The 23,375-nt window shown below is 44.9% G+C and overlaps 1 protein-coding gene across 6 annotated transcripts in view; it reads left to right on the plus strand.

Moving 5' to 3' along the window:
• Positions 1-23,375, plus strand: part of CACNA1E (calcium voltage-gated channel subunit alpha1 E) — a 643,532-nt gene that overhangs the window by 506,912 nt on the left and 113,245 nt on the right. For all 6 annotated transcript variants that reach the window (XM_083157191.1, XM_083157187.1, XM_083157188.1 and 3 more), the window contains 3 exons: positions 11,778-11,881; positions 12,786-12,938; positions 20,855-21,033. In XM_083157191.1, coding sequence (XP_083013317.1) covers positions 11,778-11,881; positions 12,786-12,938; positions 20,855-21,033 — 436 coding nt within the window. The remainder of the gene's footprint in view (positions 1-11,777; positions 11,882-12,785; positions 12,939-20,854; positions 21,034-23,375) is intronic.

The following is a 23,375-nucleotide window of genomic DNA, read 5'->3' on the forward strand; positions in this document are numbered from 1 at the left end:
TGATAAAAAGGAGAGTGATAAGCCACCAACCAATCAGCTCCTACCCGTCATTTTTCAAACACAGCCTGTGATATAGCAGTTTGCAGCTGATTGGCTGGTGGTTTATCACTCTTCATTTTATCACGTTTAAAGCTTAGTACATCTGGCCCTTACTGGTTTCAATTTGACAGCGGTGAATTTTTACTTAAAGTCATTTCGAAAGGGCAAATGGAATGTACAGTTATGTGCAGATCTAATTCATGTTTAAGATGGTTTCTGTACATGTCCTAAAGTGCCACGTCTTATATAGGGCCGGATTCAATTAACCATGATGCTTATCGTTTACTTGTAGCCACGGACTTTAACACAAAAAGCAATTAAATTGTAAGCCCATGGTTCACAGTGTTATTAACCTTTAGATTTTGGATCAAGTGCCCCAGAGCTGTGACTTAAGCAAGCTCATTGGGGCTGCAGTTAGGGCAGGAATCCCTATTTACCATGCATGGCTATCTGATTGGCCCCCAGAAGGGTGTAAACAGAAATACCGGTTGTAGCTTGGGGGCTTACGGGGGAGGCACTGACCACCCCGGAAGATTTCTGGCCTGTGCTCCCAGGGAATCACCAGCTGTGTGATCAGCTCAGTGCCCAGTAATCGCTTTTCCAGACTCCTATTGGTCAGGGGCGGGCTTAACTGTGTAATGGTCTATGCTGATTCGTGGGTGTCATAAGGGGCTGGGAATAAGCGTTAGTGATCCTCTGCATTTTTGAGAATAGTAATCCCACCCTTGCACTCTCCCCGGGACTCATTTACAAACGCCCTGGGAGGTGGGTTTAAAAAACATTAACCCGCCACTGAAGGAGTTAAACTAAAACAATTCTTATTTAATCATGCGTGAATTGGAAAAAATATTTTGCAGTGATGTACAAAATGAGGAGGTTGCAGTACAGAAGAGGAGATGTTCGGGAAAAATATTAGATCTGAATCCATCAGAATTAGGTAAAAGTTTGCACAGGGTAGGACTAATAATAAGAGGAGAATATGGGCCTTATTCTAGTTCACTCTTTCTGACAAAATCCTTCTTAGATCATGGACAAAACCATGTGCACTGCAGGTGGGGCAGATATAAAATGTGCAGACAAAATTAGATTTGGGTTATTTTATTTCTGTGCAGGGAAAATACTGACTGCTTTATTTTTACACTGCAATATAGATCTCACTTTGAAGTAAAACCCCACCCATATCTAATTCTCTCTGCAGAAGTAACATCTGCCCCACCTGCAGTGCACATGGTTTTGTCCATCTAAGAAGGAGTTTGAATTTGTGAACTAGAATAACCCCCCTATATGAGTAAAGGGGTAGCACAAACAGAGTGAAGATGGTATAAAAGCAAATTGTGAGAAACTAGTCACGAAAGTATAAGAGAACCAAATATGGATAAAACAGATCATGAATCATCCAAACAAAAATTAAATAAGGTAGAAAGCTTGCCCCTATAAAAGCTGTATACACTCTAGACTCATACATAATATTTTCCCCTTTCTTTATGAATATAACGATCTCACCTACAAAAATCAAAACAGCAGTGTTCAAAATGGTGGCAACAATAGATTCATTAACCTAAAATTAATTTTTTTGGCATTCATTAATCATTATAGTGCAGTCCTCCTTGTAAAGAAAAATATATGGAAAAAGAGGGAGCAATTTTTGTATTATTTATTACCATTTTTTTCTATACAGATGGCGTGGAGCCGCTCTCATTGCACCCGCCAGTGCAACATATCTCCAGTGCTGGCGGGGGTGCGTGGCCCGCGGATGGGTGCGCGCGAGCGTCTCATGCGCTCGCACGTCCCATTGCAGAAAATGGGGTGGTGCAGGACGACGAATGGTGCATGGCGCACCAGGAGCTGCTCTAATGAAGTGCATAAAGTGCATATTCCACAGCACTTTACAGAAAATATTTTGAACATTCATTTCCGTCTCTGCTCCAGTGGAGCTTGCAATCTATGGGCCAGATCAGGCAGGGCCAAATTCAGCCCTGTTTCAGATGGTGCAGACCCCACTTTGCAAATGCCTTCATCGAGTATCACATTTGCCGAGGGAACCGGTGAACCCCACGCAATCACAGGGAGAATATCCAAACTCCACAGAGTTAGAGCCATGGTGGGAATCGAACCCATGACCTCAGTGCTGTGAGGCATTAAAGCTAACCATTACACCGTCTGTGCTGCCTAAAGATTAATGGTACTTGTTTCCTAGCACGGCCACAATCGCGGGCATTGTGTACCTTTAAGTTAAGGTACACGATGCCCGCGATGGACCCGATTTCCTTTGAAATCAGGTCCATTTTGCCGGCAAAGGCAAAATCGGGGGCATCGCGTCGGTCGTGTGCATTAACATGGCCCCCGACACGACCGACGCGATGCCCCCGATTTTGCCATAGGCTTCAATGTTAAAATATTTTTAACATTGAAATCGGGAGCATCGGGTCGGTCTTGTGCCATAATAATGGCACAAGATGAGATGGACTTGATTAAGTCCATTTTACATAGGAAACAATGTGAAATGGGCCAATATGACCCATTTCACATTGTATATGGCCCCGTCATGGGTTACGCAAGCCCATTGTGAGCGTCACCCCACGACTGACGCCAATCCGAAGCGTGGCGAGCGGCGGCAGTGCGCGTCCTCCGACCTTTTCATACCCTTACTATCCACGTCGGAGTTGAGAATATAAAGTGTGGCGAGCGCAGCGAGCCACCGATCCCGAAGCGTGGCGAGCGGACGCGTATACCTGTGAAGTTATAGGCGTCCTCTCGCGGGGCTCGCTGCGCTTACCACGCTTTGGGCTCGGTGGCTCGCTGCGCTCGCCACACTTTATATTCTCCACGCCACGCCGACGTGGATAGTAGGGGTATGAAAAGGTCGGAGGACGTGCACCGCCGCCGCTCGCCACGCTTCGGGTTGGCGTCAATCGTGGGGTGGCGTTGAGGGGGTAAAATTGGGGGTCTGGGGAATAGTTTACATTGAATCCAATGTAAAATAGGGTCCCAGGGGCCCTATTCACATTTGATTCAATGTAGAAGTCGGGTCGATCGCGTCGGTCGCATTGCATGCGATTTGGTCGATTGCGATGCGACCGACGCGATTTTTCCGACACGATCACCACGATGCAAATCGGAGTGGCCGTGCTAGGAAACAAGTACCAGATTAATTAACATAACATCTGATTATGGCACGCATTATAAGGTAATCCTTCTTGTGATGCAAATTCGAAAATAAAAATGGAATTAGAAAGAGGCAGCAATGTGTAAATAAAATATAACAATGAGGAGGAATCTGTGAAGGGTTAATTGTACTTGAAAGAGATCAAAACGTGTTTTGAAATCTTGTGGGACACAAGTAATTCGGGCTGCTTAATATTAACTTAGAATTAATGATAATGTCACACTAGCAATTAAAACGCTACATTTTAAGAGGACAGCTTAATTGCTCAAACACTGACATATAGAAATCAATAGACTTGAAACTGCTGACTATGCCCTCTGTAGTCACTAGTGAGGATACCACGTATTGGTGCTTTTTCCAATTAAACGCTGCGCTTGAAAGCTGATTTTTATTTTTATTTTTAAATGTGCGTGTGGCATTACCTTCATTTACCATAATGTATTATTGTTATCTATGTTAAAGTCTGCCTGTCCCTGTACTTATAGATGCCCGCCTACAAATGTTACAAGTGAGATTATAATGCGAGGGGCCCGGGACTGATCTGTAGTCCACCCACCACTATTGGTCAAAAGGACGATAGAGACAAAAGGTCTAAAGTCAATTGGTTGACAGGGTCCAAAGGTCAACAGGGTCCAAAGGTCGATAGTCAAAAGGTTGATGGGATCAAAAGGTCGACAAGGCGAAAAGGTCAACATTGTCAAAAGTTCGATGTGGAAAAGATCGACTTGAAAAGGTTGACATGAATGGTTTTATCAATTCTTTAGCCGACATGTGCCGCCAGGCGGTATTTCATACCCTACCATCCACTACGGTGTGAAGGCCGAACATAATAGTGTGCCGAATTTAGTGAGCCATGCAAGAGGAGGCGGTACAATTAGGCAATGCCCATGCCGACCTATGTCAACATAGGCACCAAAAAAAACATGAAAAACTCATGTCGACCGTTTCCATTTGCCCAAATTTGGGCAGTGACTTTTGAAGGGGTGTGGCACTTTTTTGTGCTTTGATAAATACTTCCACCCCATTGGTGCCAGGTGGAGAGCATGACAGACATGTTCAGTGGACCATAAAGACTTCAGAAAGTTAATGAATATTAGATACTGTAGCTCTCCAATAAGCCAGTATTAATCAAATCATGCATTCCTAAAATTGAAATATGTATGTTTCCTTATAAATCTGGATTAAAGTCATTATTATCTCCAGGGACGACTTTCGCTCTCCATTTGCAAAACGCTTCCACCTGCATCACAGAAGCCGCCTGGAAGTATTTAGCAGAACATCAAATAAAACGTGTAGGAGGGCGTGTCTAAGCTAATGAGCTCAAATCTTCTGATGCCTGAATGCCCTGAACGGCCTCCAGAACTGAATTCAATATCCAGTATTGAAGCAGATGAAAGCCGAGCACTAGCGGTAGCTAATAGGAAGCGCACGTAATTAAACAAGAGTTTCTTTTCATCTCCCCCACTTAATTTCCCAATCAACCACCCCCCTTCCCATACAAACACATACATTTCTCCTTTTCTCTTTCCAGGACAATTAGCAAAGTGTTTGGTCTTTGGTTTGAATGAATAATTAATTAATATTCTTTGTTAATGATTTATGTGCCATATGCCACTAGTACAGGATGTATGAGCAACATCCAGCCACCTTCATTCAAAGAATACAAGGGGATAATGGTATGAGAGGTGAGGTGCTGTTGAGAGGATAAAGAATGACTGACTTTTATCCCCAGCTTGATTTGTATTCTGCCTAGCTACAGCCTCATTGCACAGATCACAGCTTAGCAGACAAGCAGCCATGTTTCTTGTTTTCCATGCAATTGTTCACCAAGTCATAGATAATGGACTTGGGCGATCTGAGATGATTGCAGACAAAATAGATCAGCGATGATTAGCCATTAGAGCATATTACTGTACGGCCACACAATTTAGAGAAATAGGAAAATGGCTGCAATGAGCCTTAAAATAACTTAATTAAGAATATTGCAGCTTTGGAAATATCACCGTTTCTGTTCTTTTTAAATTATGAATCATCATCCCTAGTTTATATTTGTCTCCGTGCAGCAGGTACTTAACGAATGTCGCATCAATAAATTCCTCTGTCAAAAATTGTGTGGATAATGGGTATTTAAATGCTTAGCATTTCAAGGACTATGGGTGAAATTTTATAGGATGAGAGATTTGGTAAGAAATCTCCAGTTTTTTTTTTTTTTTCCAAAATAGTTTTTATTGAATCAGTACAAATTTTGAACAGTACAAGTTTAGAACATGAGATACCTCACATAGGGCCACAACATAAATTAACCATAGCAGGAAGAAATCTCCAGTTTTTTTTAAAGCGGCAATCATTTACACTTCAAAATCAAACTGGCATTGCAATGTAAATGATTGCCGCTTTAAAGAAACTGGAGATTTCGTACCAAATCTCTCACTTTCTTAATCTCTTTTATCCTATTACATTCCCCCATCTATGTTTACATTCCTTTAACAATCCTAGTTTTAAGGATACCCATCTTTGGACACAGGGACCTGAATTCACAATGAATGTATTTACAGTGGTGAATTTGTATGCAACTTATACCCTTTTCATATAGCCAAAAAACCCAGGTTGGGTCGAGGTGCGGTGTGAAAGCACTAAACCTTGTAACACAGACATTTCGAGACGGGTTTTAAGAAGGGTTAAAGGTCTAATGTGATTGCGCCGGACCCGGGTCCATTCCAGGATCGCGATCCCGGATTCAACCAGTGTTTGCAATGTGAAAGGGGTATAATGGGCCTAATTAAACTTGAGTTGTAATTTTGCAAAGTTAAGCTGCACAGGTATAGGTTGCCCCAACCGCCAGGTCACAATCCCGTGGTGTGCCCGCAAAATTTTGACAATGACAATTGGGTGGAAGTTTTGAAATGTAGTTAGTTGGACAAAAATGTTCCAGTGTAAAGGAACACTGGACCATACATAACCACTAAAATGTGGAGGCCTATTTTTAAACTGATAAAAAATGACTTCCTCAAATATTACTGACAGACACATTTTTAGGATCTCCTAATGAGATATTTTAAAGGCTAAAAGAATAACATTGCAGTCATTTGAGCTGCTGTGACATAGAGCGTGCCTCAATCAAAACATTTCTGCAGAACAAGTTCAAATGTCTGTCATTTATCAGCTAATGTATGTAATGTTTTAGAGAATGACTTCCCTCCTGGAATGAGAGTCTACTACAGTAGAGATATAGAAAGCATGATGGACATCTTTAAATAAAAATAAATATTGAAGTTAGAGAACGCTATCCAGCTCTGCAATATAGACTTTGATATATATAAATGTAAAATAATGGCTTGATTTGTAAGCTAAGTAATTATCTTTGGGTCGTAAGGTGGATTTACTCGAAATCCTTAAATTAGTTGATAACTTTATGGACAAATGTTACAGAGTGAGTTGCAAATTCTGTGACAGAGCCAGAAAAATATTTAGCATGTTCACAGCTTGGACTCTGCTGCTAAAATGAAATGATATGACAAGCCGTCCCATTGCAAATACATGTTCATTAAAACAGTGGCGTGTGCCAGGATCTGTCACTGAAGCCAAATTTTAGAGGTTCCCAATGTGCTAGGAAATAGTTAACATCAGAGGTTTCATGGGTACTCAATGTTATTCTGGGGCCAAGTGCCTGGTGCTACAGCTGGGTAAGCATTTTGTAAATGCCAACAATTCACTGTAGTATGAAGCATTTATTAAAATATCTATTGTTGGCTTGTTACTGTTGTGTACTTTATTGATGAGCACATTTCCGTAACATCTCTCCTGTGAATAAAGTAAAATGGTTTAGATATGTAGGCACATTTTGGCAAAGATACTATAGAGTGTGGTTGGCCAAATGGCATTGTATGGTTGATGTCTAAGCATTAGGACCGTGGCCCTTATTCTGATTGAGTCAGATGGCTGCGTGTTCAGTCGGACGGCCAATGTATTGTGTTTGCGCACGTTTTTGCACATGTGAACGCTGCGCATGTCCGAATATGGCGTGAATTCCGTACAGAAAACGATCGGTCGGAACAATCCAAGCAGGGGGTGGAGAGGGGCGTGAAGGGCTGTTTGGGCTCATTACCATATGCGTACGCCCCTCGTTTCATGGGCGTTTCCATGAAAACACTGGGCGTACGTATTGTAATCCGGCTGAGACGCATGTGTGGGGGGCGGACAGCTGACATAGCCGGATGCCAGCTGCCCGTCCATATCACTGCTTTCGCACAAACAAATGTCCGAGTGGTCTAGAACACTAGGAGCTGTCTGACCGCTCGGTCCATCATTCGATGGTTGGTGACCATCGGAGGATGGGGGAGGTTCCCACAGATGGGGGAATTGTTCACATGAAACATCCACTCGTGGTCCGTTCACTCGGCATCTTCCGCATTCGGACAGTGTGAGCGATCCATACGGTAGGCGGGGTTAAGAACTCTCGGTGGCCGTCCGAAAATACGCATCCGTCCGAGTCAACTAGAATAAGGCCCGTGTGTCTACACTGTAGGCTGGATGTCCACCATTGGCCAAGGTCATTCTTTGACCCTTTTTTTTTCTCAGCACAGATCACACTAAGGAGTAACTTTACTAATGCTTCTAATGAATGAAAATAAATAATAAATAAATGAAAATAGGCGATGTTGCACATAGCAACTGATCCAAATCTGCCTTTCATTTTCTAGGAGACAATAGAGAAATGATAGACAGAATTTGACCGTTTACCCCTATATCTTCTTTTATGTTTAACAAACATTTTTACAAGTAATCCTTTGGTCAGCTGATTTGGTACAGGTTGAGTATCCCTTATCCAAAATGATTGGTACCAGAAGAATTTTGGATAACGGAAACAAGGTTTCCCAACATGAATCAAAGTTTGTGTACAATCTCAGGCACTGAATTTAAATATCAAGCAATCATTGTCTTGCACATATTTAGTGCCAGTTACATCTCATGTCCTCAACAGTGCTGTTCGTAAAGAAGCTTGCAAATTGCCAAGGATACTAATCAGTTCTGTCCTTATTGTTTTAATTCATACCCCTTTTACAAGTGTAAAAGGGGACAAACGCCAAGCATTTTGTTGTAAAAGTGGTATTAGTGACTTGAGTGTCGATTTATCAATTGCTAAAAAATCCTATTGTCGGCATTACTAAAACACATTGCAGGCCTGGGTGCTAGTAGGGAGCATGGCCAAACAAAGGTGTGTGGCGAAGCAAGTTGGTATGAGCACACCCACTCAGAATTTCAATAAATACTGTGCACACTGCCGTAAAGTGGCAGCAAACTCCATTAAGTGGGGGCCAATCTTCTCACTCTAAAGCTTGCCTGGGCAAGCTTGGGCCCTATCTGAAATATCAAGTCAAAATGTCTAAAATATAGATAATATTAGTCAATCCTCCGATGACCTGTTCCAACTCCAGATCAAGGATAAACAATTTCTAAAAATAAGATGAAGATGCACTTGTACAGTAGTATGTACAGCTTCTTATTAAACATACTGTATAAAAGCACTATAAAGCAATAGCGTGCAATATCATTGTTTATTCAAAAAGGGGAGGATTTGCCAATTAAAATATACAAACCCAAGTAAAAAAAAACAATATAAGCTTATATGAATCCAGCTCCACGTCTGGAAGGATCTTCAAAATTGCTTTCCTATATCACATTTTTTAAGTTAGAAAGATGTAGCCAGAAATGATAATATTCTTGATATTCAAAACAAATCTAACCATAGTAAAAAATAAAGTCACTCTAGATTATTAGGTACAGTTGGTATAACACACATTTACTAATGGCCATTGTTAAGGAGATGGATTGATTGTAAGGGGATGACTTGAGAACCGAATTTTAGATTGCTAATTGCAGAGTTTGTTGGAATCACAGTAGGGAGTGAAACTCTGGCCTGTAATTAAATAAATGAGTTGAACAAAGGCCCAATTTTGCATTTTCTGAGTTGCTGGGATCACTCCAATCATTTTTGTTTTTCTGAAGCTCAATATCTCTCATATGCACAATTTATAATTCTATTTGTATAGATATTTCATAGCACATCCTGTTCTTAGATTTATATTACTGGTTTCTTACTGCGCTTTACAGAAAAACAGACTCTATGTGCTAAGAACAATGGGGTTTATGTGGGTCTATGTGCTAAGAACAAAGGGGTGTTGCTATGGGTGACCAATCATATTCTATTATCATCTAAATAAATAAGAAGTGGATTCTGATTGGTTGCTATGGGCAACAGCCTATCTTCAATAGAACTCCCATCTTAGTAAATAAACCCCAATGTATGTTTTAAAATGCTAATTCGTTTTCCAAAAAATGCTCAATAATACATTATAGAAAAACTGTAAGACCAAATTGTTCATGGCACATCCCAGTACGGCAGAGATATTTTTCTTCTTTTGAAAATTCTTTGGACTTTTTTGTACTTTTAAATTCCTGTAGACTAGAAACGGAAAAGTGTACGAAGCGCAGTGAGCACCTGGTCCGTAGCATGGCGAGCAATGCAATCCATGTGACTATAGACGCAACAGTTAATGGTGTCCACATGCTCAGCTATCGACATTGACACAAAAAAGTGAAAACTCATATTGGCTTATCCATGTGTTGACTATTCCATGTTCGCCTTTTGCGTGTGCCGACCCGTTGTCACTGTCAACCTTGTGCAATCCAACCTTTTGTCAATGTCAACCGTTTGTCACTGTGGACCTTGTGTATTTTGACCTTTTGGTCTCGGCCTATTGACTATCTAGACACTGTTGTCCCTTTAATCCGGAACCCTGTTCTACTATCTCCTCCGAGCCACACTCGCTGCACTCTTGTAATGAGCTGCATCCTCTTACAATTACAGAGGCAGAACGCTCATGATCACAGCCCTTCGTGTGGTGACTGCATTGGAAGGCGACCTAAGATCATACTCAAGGGTGGTTTTGCTGAATTTTTGCAACACAAATCAAATTGCCTGTTCTCAGGCTAAACGTAAATTTGCATTACTGTCTACACAATTGTGCTACTGTGTACAGTAGTTGTGTGTGCTTGAAGTGGGGAATCCGTGTCCAATGGGCTTGAGGACGTGGTGCTGCTAATATATCAATGTGGCTCCAACCTCATTTGTTCCTTCTGCAGCATTTTACAGTGGGATTAGGAGCTACTTGTCATAGTGCTCACACCCAAACTGTTCAAACCCATGAATCCTGGTATTTTGCCACCGGGCACAACTAAGTTGGTGAGATTCATCGTACAATGTGTCATTGAACCACAGGGCTGAATTTGGGTGTGAGCCAACTCCGCCAGAGAGAGCCCCCTAAAGTCGAGCCTTTCCCAGATGTTCTGGGACAGTTGGCAAGTTTGACCCCCATGCCCAGACAAGTTTTCACTTTCTGGAACTGTATTATGTAAATTAGATTCATAGGGGACAATTTTCTATTGAGGGAGTTGTATTGAAGAGGGCATGATGCCCATAGCAACCATCAAATTCTACTTCTGGGGGTCTGGTTCAGTGCAGCTGGGTGTCCTGGAATAAGATCTGGGGGTGTCATGCCTACAAGGGGTCCAGATGTAACATGTGCAGAGAGAGTTAGATTTGGGTGGGGTTTTACTTCAAAATGAAATTGTATTGCAGTGTAAAAATAAAGCAGCCAGTATTTTCTCTGCACAGAAAGAATATAACTCACCCAAAATCGAAATCTCTCTGCACGAGTTACATCTGCCCCACCTGCAGTGCACATGGGCCCTTATTCTGATCGGTGCGGTAATATCCGCGTGCGTTCGTGCCGCCGATGTTTTGTGTCTGCGCATGTGCAGAGGCGTCTCTGCGCATGTGCGAGCGGGGTGTACGGCCAAATCCCGCATGAAATGTGAACTCTCCGAACAGGGGGTGGAGAGGGGCGTGAAGGGCTATTTGGGCTCATTACCATATGCATACGCCCTGCGTTTCATGGGCGTTCCCATGCAAACGCTGGGCGTACGTATGGTAATGCGGCCGTGACGCACGTGTAGGGGGCGGACATATGACATCGCCGGATGTCAGCTGCCCGCCCAGATCCCTGCTTTTGCACGGAGAAATGTCCGTGTGGTCTGAGGTTGCGGGTGCTGGTGGAGCACACGGTCCTGCATTCGATGGTCTGCGACCATCGAATGATGGGGGAGGTTCCCTGAGATGGAGGAGGCGTATTCCGGGAAAAATACACGTGCGGTCAGTTCGGCCAGCTTCTTACCGCGTACGGATGGAGTTGGCGATCCGTATGGAAGGCGGGGTTTTGCACGCACGGTCCTGGCCGCATAATCGGATCCGGCCGCACCGATCAGAATAAGGGCCATGGTTCTTCCATTTGAGAAGGAATTTGCCTTTGCGAGTGAACCAGAATAACCCACCATGTACAGTGGCAAAGAATTTTACATTGTGTACAACATTGATGCTGCGTACCTCCCAACGTTGCTTGTCAAGATTTTAATCCTAGTGCTAGGATTCTGCAAATGTAGCTTCATGTTGGAGTAAATATACTGTAGGTATTATTGGGAACTTGGTTGATGATTGATTCTGTTTTTATTGCAGCATCCTGGCTACAGCTGGGACCCACTTTAATACTCATGTGGACCTGCGGACCTTGCGGGCAGTGCGTGTCCTCAGACCACTAAAGCTGGTCTCCGGAATTCCAAGTACGTTACGCCGAGATTATATTTTTTTCTGACATAATTTAGTATTCGAGAATAATTGTATAATAAATATTATAACTTAACAGAAACTAGCAACTAATTAATTAATTTGACTAAAGTATAGTCTAAGAAATTATACCAAATAGATGTTCGGCCATTAAGTTGACCCTTTTAAGGTCGACATGCATTGGGTTGACCACTGAAGGTATACAGGCTTTAGGTCAGCACCTGAAATAGGTCGACATGGGTAAATTTGACAGGGTTAAAAGGTTGGCACCTGCATCAGGTCGACAATTGGAATGTCGATAGTTAAAAGGTCAACATGAGTGTTTCACTTTTTTTAGCCGACATGTGCCGACAGGCAGTATTTAATGCACTATCATCCGCTTTAGCGTGGTGGGAAAACAATTCCCATTATCAATTTCCATTCCTGAACCATGGCGAGTGCAGTAAGCCATGCGAGGGGGTGCAGTTCACTTAGACGTGTCCATGTTGACTGTGTTGACATTCGGGACTAAAAAAATGTGAAAAACTCATGTTGACCTTTTGACTGTCAACCTTCCCATTGTTGACCTACTACTTGTGTCGACCTTTTTCAGGTGTTGACTTAAGGCCTGTCAACCTTCAGTGGTAGACCCAATGAATGTCGACCTAAATTCTGTTGACCCAATGACCCATACTCATAAAATATATGCGTAATTATTATTATAAATACATTATTAATAATAATAATAATGGCATAGCAGATTATATTAGCTTGATCTCTAGAATAATTTGATAGAAAATAATGTTTTGCCCATGGTAAGTGTGCAGGTTATACCGATAGTAGAACATGATGACTGACTGTTCTGATGACAGATGCATCTCTGCTGGGTAACTCACCAATGTCATTTCTTCCATCCTGCAGGTTTACAGATTGTCCTGAAATCTATAATGAAGGCGATGGTGCCCCTGCTTCAGATTGGATTGCTGCTTTTTTTTGCTATTCTCATGTTTGCCATTATCGGACTTGAGTTTTACAGCGGCAAACTGCACAAAGCCTGTTACAGGAATCAATCAGGTAACATCTCCGTGTCCCATGACGCTGGTGCCTTCTGTGTGTCTATGGAGTAAATTTACTAAGATAGGAGTTCTATTAAAGACGGGATGTTGCCCATAGCAAGTATTCATATTCTATCAATTATCTTCTAGAAGGTGATAAAGAAATAAGAATTAGAATCTGATTGGTTGCTATGGGCCACATCCCATCTTCAATAGAACTTCCATTTTAGTAAATTTACCCCTTTGACTTTAGACAGTAATGTTGGATACACATCTGAATGACCAATCAGCTGGTCATCTGATGGGTGACCAATCCCATCGCAACCTGATGGGTGACTGATGCAAGGACTCGGTAAGTGTGCTGCACACACAATGGCCCCTATTGTGGTCCGTTCGCTCGGACTCTTTCAAGTCCGATGTTCTGCGCATGCGCATATGCCGGGTGTGTGTGACCACAGGGAACAGAATGTTCAACATGTGCACGCACCCAAGATAGCGGGCGGGGGGGCGAAGAGGGGTGTGGGGCGGCAGGGCGGACCATTAACATATGGGAACACCCGGCAAATGGTGGGCTGGCGTACTACCATTCGCAAGGTGGGGTTCGGTAGACTCGCAAGGCTACGAATTAGCAGCCTTGCGAATCAACAAGAATAACCCCCAATATTTGCATACACACTTACCAATCCACCACCCAACATTCCTATGCTCATTACATTGTTGTTTATCAATTCACAATGAGTCATTTGACGAATTATGTGTTACGTTGCCCTGGCCTGGGTACCAGGGACAATACGGGTTCCAGACGGTGAGATGATAAGGCGTGAGCCACAGCCGGGACCGCCGGTTAGGACGGCCACAGCGGGTCCTACACTCTCTCTGTTGAGTCCCCGAGGCAGATGGCAAACCCCTGCGGAGCTAGGCTTCACCTGTGGCCGCCGCGTTCGAAAGAGCGAGTTAAGCCCGCTCCGACCCCGATGCAGCCAGGTCTTATGTGATGACAAGGGGTAAGCGATCGTCACGGGGAACACTCAAGAGGACAAGCTGACTACTGGACCTAACTGGAAACTGGCCCCTAACTGCCGGCACCAGGCCAAGACGGGGAGTGCGACCTAGTCGCAGACACCAGCGGATAGAAGGGAGTCCCCAAGAATACTCAAAAGGGACCGTGACTCCCAAAGCAGGGACCAGGAACAACGGTGACACTCCTGCCTAAACAGAACACTAATGACAGGCGGGGGCCAGGGAACACATACAGGAAGACGGGGACAAGAATATAAAAGAAGATAACCAAGGACAGGCCCGCGGAGGGGCTTAGCCACGGAGGGCCAGAGAACCGAAGGAGATAAAGACCAGAGCTCCACTGGAGCACTTACGTGACCCACGGAAGATGGAGATAGTGGGTCCACTGCAGGCTCACAGGCTGACGATGAAATACAGCAGAGGAGTCTGGCGAAGAACTGGAAACAAGGGATCCACAGGCAAACACAGCTGACAGGCTGGGAGACCAGGCAGGCTGCAATGGAGATCTGCAGCCGGGAAAACTGGGACCAAGGACCCAGGGGACCGGAGAGTGACAGCAAATAGCATAAAATGCATAAAGCTATAACCGGCGTCTGTGCCCAGCAGACGCCGGCTATTTATTCAAAGCGTTGCTGGCTGCCGGGCGGAAGCTCGGGGACGTTGCCTAGCAACGCCCCGACGCTTAGCCTCCGAGCGAGGCTTGGGACGCTGCTCGGCAGCGTCCCCCGCCGTGTCAGATGACGCTGCGTCTGCAGCGTCAGATGACGCTGTGCTCGCCGTCCGTCCGGGTGCAGGGACACCCGGACGGCGTGCAACAGTACCCCCCCCTTGAGGAAGGGTTAACAACCCTTTCCCACCAGGTTTATCGGGGAATTGCCGAAAAAAGGCCCTCCTAAGATTGGGTGAATGCAAATCTACATCGGAAACCCAGGACCTCTCTTTGGGACCAAATCCCCTCCAGTGTACCAGAAACTGCAAGGAACCTCTCACAAGTCTAGAATCGAGGATCTTTTCCACGCGGAACTCCTGTTGCCCCTGCACCATCACTGGGGCGGAGCCATTCCTCAGTCTGCGAGGAAATCTCTGTGAAAACACCACCGGCTTAAGAAGCGAAGCATGAAAGGTACTCGAAATCCTGAGGGACTTAGGTAAAGCAAGACGGAATGCTACCGGATTAACCCTCCTGACAATCCGAAAAGGCCCAATGAACCGAGGCCCTAACCTTGCTGATGGTTGGTGAAGCTTTATATTACGGGTGGATAGCCACACCCAGTCACCAACTTTGAAAGAGCAAGGCCGTCTGGATTTGTCAGAGAATACCTTCTCTCTGAAAGCAGCTTCTTTAAGGGCCAAGTGGACTTTCCTCCATACGACTTTGAGGCGAGAGGCAGCTGACGAAGAAGAGCCAGAGGCATTCGGTCCCAGAGAATTAGCCCGTGGATGGAATCCGTAGACTGCAAAAAAGGGCAACGTCTTAGAGGCCGAATGATGTGCGTTATTATACGCAAATTCGGCCAACGGCAAAAAACTAACCCAGTCATTTTGAAGTTTGGAAGCAAAAATCCTCAGATATTGTTTAAGAGACTGATTAAGGCGTTCTGTTTGTCCATTGGCCTGTGGATGGAATGCGGAAGTTTGGCTGATCTTCACCTTTAAGGCAGCACAGAACATTCTCCAAAACTGAGCCACAAACTGTGGACCCCGGTCGGACACAATATCACTGGGAAATCCGTGCAGGCGAAAAATGTGTTGAAGGAATAGCGTGGCCAACTCTTTAGCCGAGGGCAACTGCCTTAAAGCCACGAAGTGCGCCATCTTAGAAAATCTATCGATGACGACCCAAATGACTTGACAGTGTGATGAGACTGGAAGACCCACAATAAAATCCATGGCCAGATGGGACCAAGGCCTGCCTGGGACGGACAAAGGCAACAACTCTCCTAATGGTCGAGAACGTGGAACTTTATGTCGGGCACACTCAGGACAAGACAAGACAAAGTCCTTGCTGTCCCTGGCCATCCCTGGCCACCAGACCACTCGGGATAATAAAGCAAGGGTTTTATACACTCCTGGGTGACCCGAAATCTTAGTATCATGGCATTCTGCCAACACTCTGCGTCTCAATGAAGGAGGAACAAACAGTTTATTCTCCGGAGTTTGGGCTGGAGCTTGCCCTTGAGCTTGCCCGAGAAGACCCTCCAAGGTCTGGCTAACTCCGGCATGGATACAGGATGAAGGAATGATGGACCCAGACTTGATCCCACCTTCTTGTTGAGGAACAAAACATCTGGAAAGGGCATCTGCCTTAATGTTTTTTGATCCAGGGACATAAGAAATAATGAACTTAAATCTCATAAAGAAGAGTGCCCACCGGGCTTGGCGAGCATTCAGTCTTTTGGCTGATTTAATGTATTGTAGATTCTTATGATCGGTTAAGACCAGAATCTGATGAACAGCTCCTTCCAGCCACTGACGCCATTCATCAAAGGCCCACTTGATGGCAAGTAACTCCCTGTTGCCCACATCATAATTGGACTCAGCTTGAGAAAATTTTCTGGACATATATGCACAAGGGTGGAACTGTAGTGTTTCTGGATCTCTCTGCGAGAGGACCGCCCCGTCCCCTACTTCAGAGGCGTCAACTTCTACCACAAATGGTAGATCGGGGTTGGGGTGTTTAAGAACTGGAGCAGAAACGAAGGCCTGCTTCAACGTCTCAAAGGCCTGTTCTACTTGAGGACTCCACAATGATGGATCAGCCCCTTTTTTGGTCAGAGCCACCAAGGGTGCCACAATGGACGAAAAGGCGTGAATGAAACGCCTATAATAATTTGCGAACCCAAGGAACCGCTGGATAGCTTTTAAATTAGTGGGCCGAACCCAATCCACAATGGCTTGTAATTTCTTGGGGTCCATTTGGAACCCACGAGAAGAAATTATATACCCCAAAAAAGAAACCTGGGTCACCTCAAATTCGCATTTTTCAAGCTTAGCGAATAGCTGATTTTCCCGCAAACTTCTGCAAAACCTGGCGTACTTGTGTCTTATGTGAGTCCAAGTCTCGGGAAAAAATTAAAATATCGTCCAAATAGACCACTACAAATTTCCCCAAGAATTCCCGAAGGACGTCGTTGATAAAATCCTGAAAAACGGCTGGGGCATTGGAGAGGCCGAACGGCATTACCAGGTACTCATAGTGCCCCGTCTGAGTACTGAACGCCGTTTTCCACTCGTCCCCTTCCTTGATTCTAATGAGGTTATAAGCCCCCCTAAGATCGATTTTGGAAAAGATGGTAGCAGATCGAAGTTGGTCAAAAAGGACTGTAATCAAAGGAAGGGGATAGGTGTTTTTCACCGTAATCTTGTTGAGAGCACGGAAATCTATGCATGGCCGCAGGGAACCGTCTTTTTTTTCTACAAAAAAGAAACCGGCACTGAGAGGTGATTTAGAGGGCCGAATAAAACCCTTTAAAAGACTCTCTCTGATGTACTCATCCATAGCCTTAGTCTCCGGGACTGATAAGGCATAAAGCCTGCACTTGGGTAATGAAGCGTTGGGAACCAACTGGATGGCACAGTCGTATGGACGGTGTGGCGGCAAACTGTCGGCCTTGCCCTTAGAAAAAACGTCTAAAAAATCTTGGTAAGGGACAGGGACCCCTGCTAAAGAGGTGGATCTTACAGGGAGTGCAATCTGAAGGCACTGTTGCTGGCAAGTGGGACTCCAATGGGTAATTTCCCCCAGATGCCAATCAATGGTGGGATTGTGTTTTCTCAACCAGGGAAAGCCCAACACGATGGGCACAGAAGGACAAGAAGTTATCAGGAAAGTAATCTCCTCCTGGTGAAAAATACCAATGGTCAACTGCAGAGGAGGAGTCTGGAATAAAATAGCCCCATTGGAGAGCACCCCCCCATCTAAACCCCGTAGGGTAATGGGCACAGGAAGCCGAAGTTGGGGAATCCCCAAACTCTGGGCGGTGGCAGCATCCAGAAAGTTACCAGCCGCACCACTATCAATGAAAACTGACCCAGCCCAATTGCATCCTTGAAAGGATATGTAGCCAGGAACTAGTAACGAATCTAGAGAGGAAAATAGCTGAAGGCCGAAGTGAACCCTCTCTTCGTTCACTTGGCCCGGCCTTTTACTGGCCTATTGGGACAATTTTTTAGAATATGACCCTTGCACCCACAGTATAGGCAAAGTCCTGAACTCAGTCGGCGAGCTCTTTCCTCCGGGGAAATGCGAGCTGCCCCAAGTTGCATTGGCTCCTCACTTTCCTCAGGGGTTACCGATACAAAAGGAACCACCCGGGTGAGAGAGCCCCGTTCAGACCTCCGCTCACGGAGGCGACGATCAATTTTAATGGCTAATTCCATTAATTTGTCCAGAGTTTTAGGAGCGGGGTATTGAATGAGACAATCCTTAATTTCGTCAGCCAGACCACAACGAAATTGGCTGCGTAACGCGGGATCATTCCATCCGCAGTCATTTGCCCATCGGCGGAACTCAGTACAATAAGCCTCAGCTGGGTCTTTCCCTTGTTTAAGGGCCCTGAGATGAGTCTCTGCTGAGGCTTCCCGGTCGGGGTCATCATATAACAACCCAAGGGAACTGAAAAAACTGTCAAGCGAAGACAAAGCTGGGCTGTCAGAAGGCAGTCCAAAGGCCCAGGTCTGGGGGTCACCCTGCAGTAAAGATATTACTAAACCGATACGCTGGGCCTCGGACGAGAAAGAGCGCGGTTTGAGCTTAAAATACAATTTGCAGCTCTCCCTGAAGTTAAAGAAAGTTTTGCGATCCCCAGAGAACCGATCAGGAAAGTTCATCTTGGGGTCTGAACCTCCAGTTTCTGGGGGCCTCATCCTTTGCTCTTGTGAAGCCACCTTTAACGACAATTCCCGCACCATCTGGGTAAGCCCCTGGAGCTGATCCGAGAAAGTCTGGGGAGTGGTACTCATAATCCGAAATCACCCAAAAAACAACAGGAGGACTGATAAGACCAAATATAGTCTGTCTTTTAATTTTATGGCCGGTTATAATGTTACGTTGCCCTGGCCTGGGTACCAGGGACAATACGGGTTCCAGACGGTGAGATGATAAGGCGTGAGCCACAGCCGGAACCGCCGGTTAGGACGGCCACAGCGGGTCCTACACTCTCTCTGTTGAGTCCCCGAGGCAGATGGCAAACCCCTGCGGAGCTAGGCTTCACCTGTGGCCGCCGCGTTCGAAGGAGCGAGTTAAGCCCGCTCCGACCCCGATGCAGCCATGTCTTATGTGATGACAAGGGGTAAGCGATCGTCACGGGGAACACTCAAGAGGACAAGCTGACTACTGGACCTTACTGGAAACTGGCCCCTAACTGCCGGCACCAGGCCAAGACGGGGAGTGCGACCTAGTCGCAGACACCAGCGGATAGAAGGGAGTCCCCAAGAATACTCAAAAGGGACCGTGACTCCCAAAGCAGGGACCAGGAACAACGGTGACACTCCTGCCTAAACAGAACACTAATGACAGGCGGGGGCCAGGGAACACATACAGGAAGACGGGGACAAGAATATAAAAGAAGATAACCAAGGACAGGCCCGCGGAGGGGCTTAGCCACGGAGGGCCAGAGAACCGAAGGAGATAAAGACCAGAGCTCCACTGGAGCACTTACGTGACCCACGGAAGATGGAGATAGTGGGTCCACTGCAGGCTCACAGGCTGACGATGAAATACAGCAGAGGAGTCTGGCGAAGAACTGGAAACAAGGGATCCACAGGCAAACACAGCTGACAGTCTGGGAGACCAGGCAGGCTGCAATGGAGATCTGCAGCCGGGAAAACTGGGACCAAGGACCCAGGGGACCGGAGAGTGACAGCAAATAGCATAAAATGCATAAAGCTATAACCGGCGTCTGTGCCCAGCAGACGCCGGCTATTTATTCAAATCTCGCGCCGCCTGACTGACGTCAGGCGCGCGCGTTGCTGGCTGCCGGGCGGAAGCTCGGGGACGTTGCCTAGCAACGCCCCGACGCTTAGCCTCCGAGCGAGGCTTGGGACGCTGCTCGGCAGCGTCCCCCGCCGTGTCAGATGACGCTGCGTCTGCAGCGTCAGATGACGCTGTGCTCGCCGTCCGTCCGGGTGCAGGGACACCCGGACGGCGTGCAACATTATGAGCATTATTTACTATGCACTTTTTCCTTCACGTTACTTATTATACTGTATATCTGTCACTTATACAGTGTTGGTGATGCTAAAATAAGGAGCAGATATTTTGTTCCATTGATAAATCATGTGCGCATGTTAGCCCTCATTCAGATGCTTGCTGCAAAGAACCAATGTTTGGTCCTTTGCGCCTGCATCAAATCGGCACTACGCATGTGCAGTACAGGTCTTTGCCGGTGGATGCAAGATGGGATCAGACTGTTAGTGATTTTGAAAAATTCCATCCCGTGGGGGCAATGACCCCCGTCCCTCTGTTTCTGAAAATGGAGGTAATTTGCCGGCATTGACTGGGAGGGAAGAGGCCAGGAGATTTTATAGTCCCTGTGTAGCAATTAGGGTGGCCAGCTTGTGTGACACCATGAGTCAAGCATTCAGCCGATGGTGTCTGAGATGATCCTACAACGATGTTGCTTCTAATGTATGTCAGCAGCAGCTATAGAAACTCTTTCCCCACATCTGAAGGAGGACCAATGCCACTATTCCAAGAAAATCAGTTGGCTGCTTCTCCTGAATATTGGTTTTGGAGATGGAGCTCATTGTTTTGGAGATGGAGTTTGGAACCATCCATTCAAGTCATGTATGGTCGCTTTCACCTTTTTTCGATCTAATCAGTACATGACATGGATCATGGTTGGCGAGTGAAGACTGATATGGAATTATATATATTTCTATCTCCAATACCTGTATACTATTTTATATCTGTAGCATGGGAAGCCATGGACCCTCCTCATCCTTGCGGAGTTCCAAGGTGCCCAGATGGATATGAGTGCAAGGAATGGATTGGACCCAATGATGGAATTACTCAGTTTGATAACATCCTATTTGCGGTGCTGACCGTCTTCCAATGTATAACCATGGAGGGATGGACCACAGTGCTGTACACTGTAAGTACCATTAGATTTCTTTTTTTTTTTTTTTCTTTCATTTTTTTTAATATAACATTTGATTTATTCAGCGAAGAACATTTTGCAAATAACACACCTCCTACTGTGTGTCTCTATCTGGCCTCGCTAGTAGAAATGATTAAACAGACATTATTAAAAATGTCAAGTGCTCAATAGTTCCAAGCTCTTTTATCCCAAAAATATTATTGTATTCTGTGAAGCATTCGGTTTGCAAAGAAAATCCTGGTTATCATTCCCTTGTTTCTACAGCATCTTTTCTGTAAATTGCTTCTTTCATATACAGTCATTTGAATAAATGGAATAATATGAAAGATAGGCGCTGAGGTGATACACGATGTTCACAATAAGTTTAATTTTTACACATAAAAATTCACATAAAAATTCACAACAAAATTCGGAATACTTTACATAACATATAACGATTCCACACTTTTGAAAGCTTTTGGCGCACTCAATTCAGAATTAATTCTGGCACATTTAAATACAAAGGGACCTCACCCAATATTGGTGCTGCGGTGGACTTATGCCGCAATCTTCCTCCAAATAGCAACGCGTTTTGGAGATATATTTCTTCTTCATCAGGCTAGGATAAAAGATTACTTCTGGAAATCAAAAACCGGAAGTGCCGCGGAACCTGGTGGACCGCAAACCGGAAGTGACTCGGGACCCGGTGGAACGCAAAACCGGAAGCGATGGAACGGATGCCACTTCCGCCTGCGATTTGGCGTGAAATGCGCCATTTTGACACTCATAGTAAGTGGTATAAATATGGATACCTGGACAGTAATCTTTCATCCTAGCCTGATGAAGGAAAAAATATCTCCGAAACGCTTTTCTATTTGGAGGAAGATTGGAGACACACGCACTGAAAGCACGGACACTTTATCTGCACCTGCACTTTCTTGGAACCTAAGCTTCCTGCGGTGGTGCCGGGCATCACTGCTCGGCTCCTGCATTCTTTGCCTTGCGGCATAAGTCCACCGCAGCACCAATATTGGGTGAGGTCCCTTTGTATTTAAATGAGCCAGAATTAATTCTGAATTGAGTGCGCCAAAAGCTATCAAAAGTGTGGAATCGTTATATGTTATGTAAAGTATTCCGAATTTTCTTGTGAATTTTTATGTGAAATTTTATGTGTAAAAATGTAACTTATTGTGAACATCGTGTATCACCTCAGCGCCTATCTTTCATATTATTCCATTTATTTGATACCTTTTTAGGAGTAGGAGTTGGTGTTTATTCTCCTTTACATATGAAAAGGCTGCAAGAGGTTGATACTTAAAGTGCGCAACTAAAAGATTAACCCGTTTTTGTTTGTGTACATTGGATATCCAGTCATTTGGACATAACGGGCCAGATCATCCGAGTTCAACGCCAGTGCGAGATGTCGGGTAAATGCGGAATTTTTCTTAAAGGGGCAATCATTTACAAGGCAAAACAATGCAACGTAAATGATTGCCCCTTTTATAAAAATGTTTGAGTTCGGCCGGCATCCTGCACGGCCGTTAAACTCTGATGCCAGCACATCTGGCCCACCAATACTCAACAAGCTAGATGGTTCCTACTGGCCTGTGAGTGAGGTAGCATCAATATCCAATCCAGCGATAGCCCCAGGAACTATACCAGTAAGGGCCCCATCCCTTACCAGTAGCACCTACAGTATCACATTTACTAGAACAAAAGAATGTGTTAGAATATGAATAGTGAGCCACCATTTATCACTGCTGAGTCTGGGCTGGTTGCCTAGCGATTGGAAGTCTCATCTGTATGTGCTTCAGGTCCTATGGATGTACACTGTTTTTCATTACACACTCCTATGTGAGAAGTCTCTCATAGAAAGGCAATGAGGACTCCCCACCCCCCGCTGTCTCAAAACAAACTGCAGCTGACTACGAGTGTAAAAAATAAATAAATGATGGGCCCCTAGTCTCTGTAGGGCCCCTAGGCTTCAGCCTCGTCAGCCTTATGGATAAAAAGGGTCTGAATTGGATTGATGGGAGCTTTTTACTCAGTGATTTGCTGCCTTACTTGACCTTGGATCTGTTTTCTTTTGTACCTTGTAATACAATTATTTTAACTGCCTCTCCAATATTTAGTTTGCTGCATATTACACATTATCATATTGTTATTGTTATTATATTGTTCTGGTATTACTCTGGATTTGTTTTTATGCGCATACAGTTGTAGTCTGTTTCTGGTTATTAGTGTGTCCATATTATTAGGTTGCTATCTGTTGGCTCATTACTACGGTGACAACTTTTATATACTGTACTTTACTGGCATGAAGAACAGGAGGACTGTTTAGTCTTGAGGTACTGTAT

Source organism: Crinia signifera, chromosome 8, assembly GCF_055691185.1.
Source record: "Crinia signifera chromosome 8, ASM5569118v1, whole genome shotgun sequence".
NCBI classification, from domain to species: domain Eukaryota; kingdom Metazoa; phylum Chordata; class Amphibia; order Anura; family Myobatrachidae; genus Crinia; species Crinia signifera.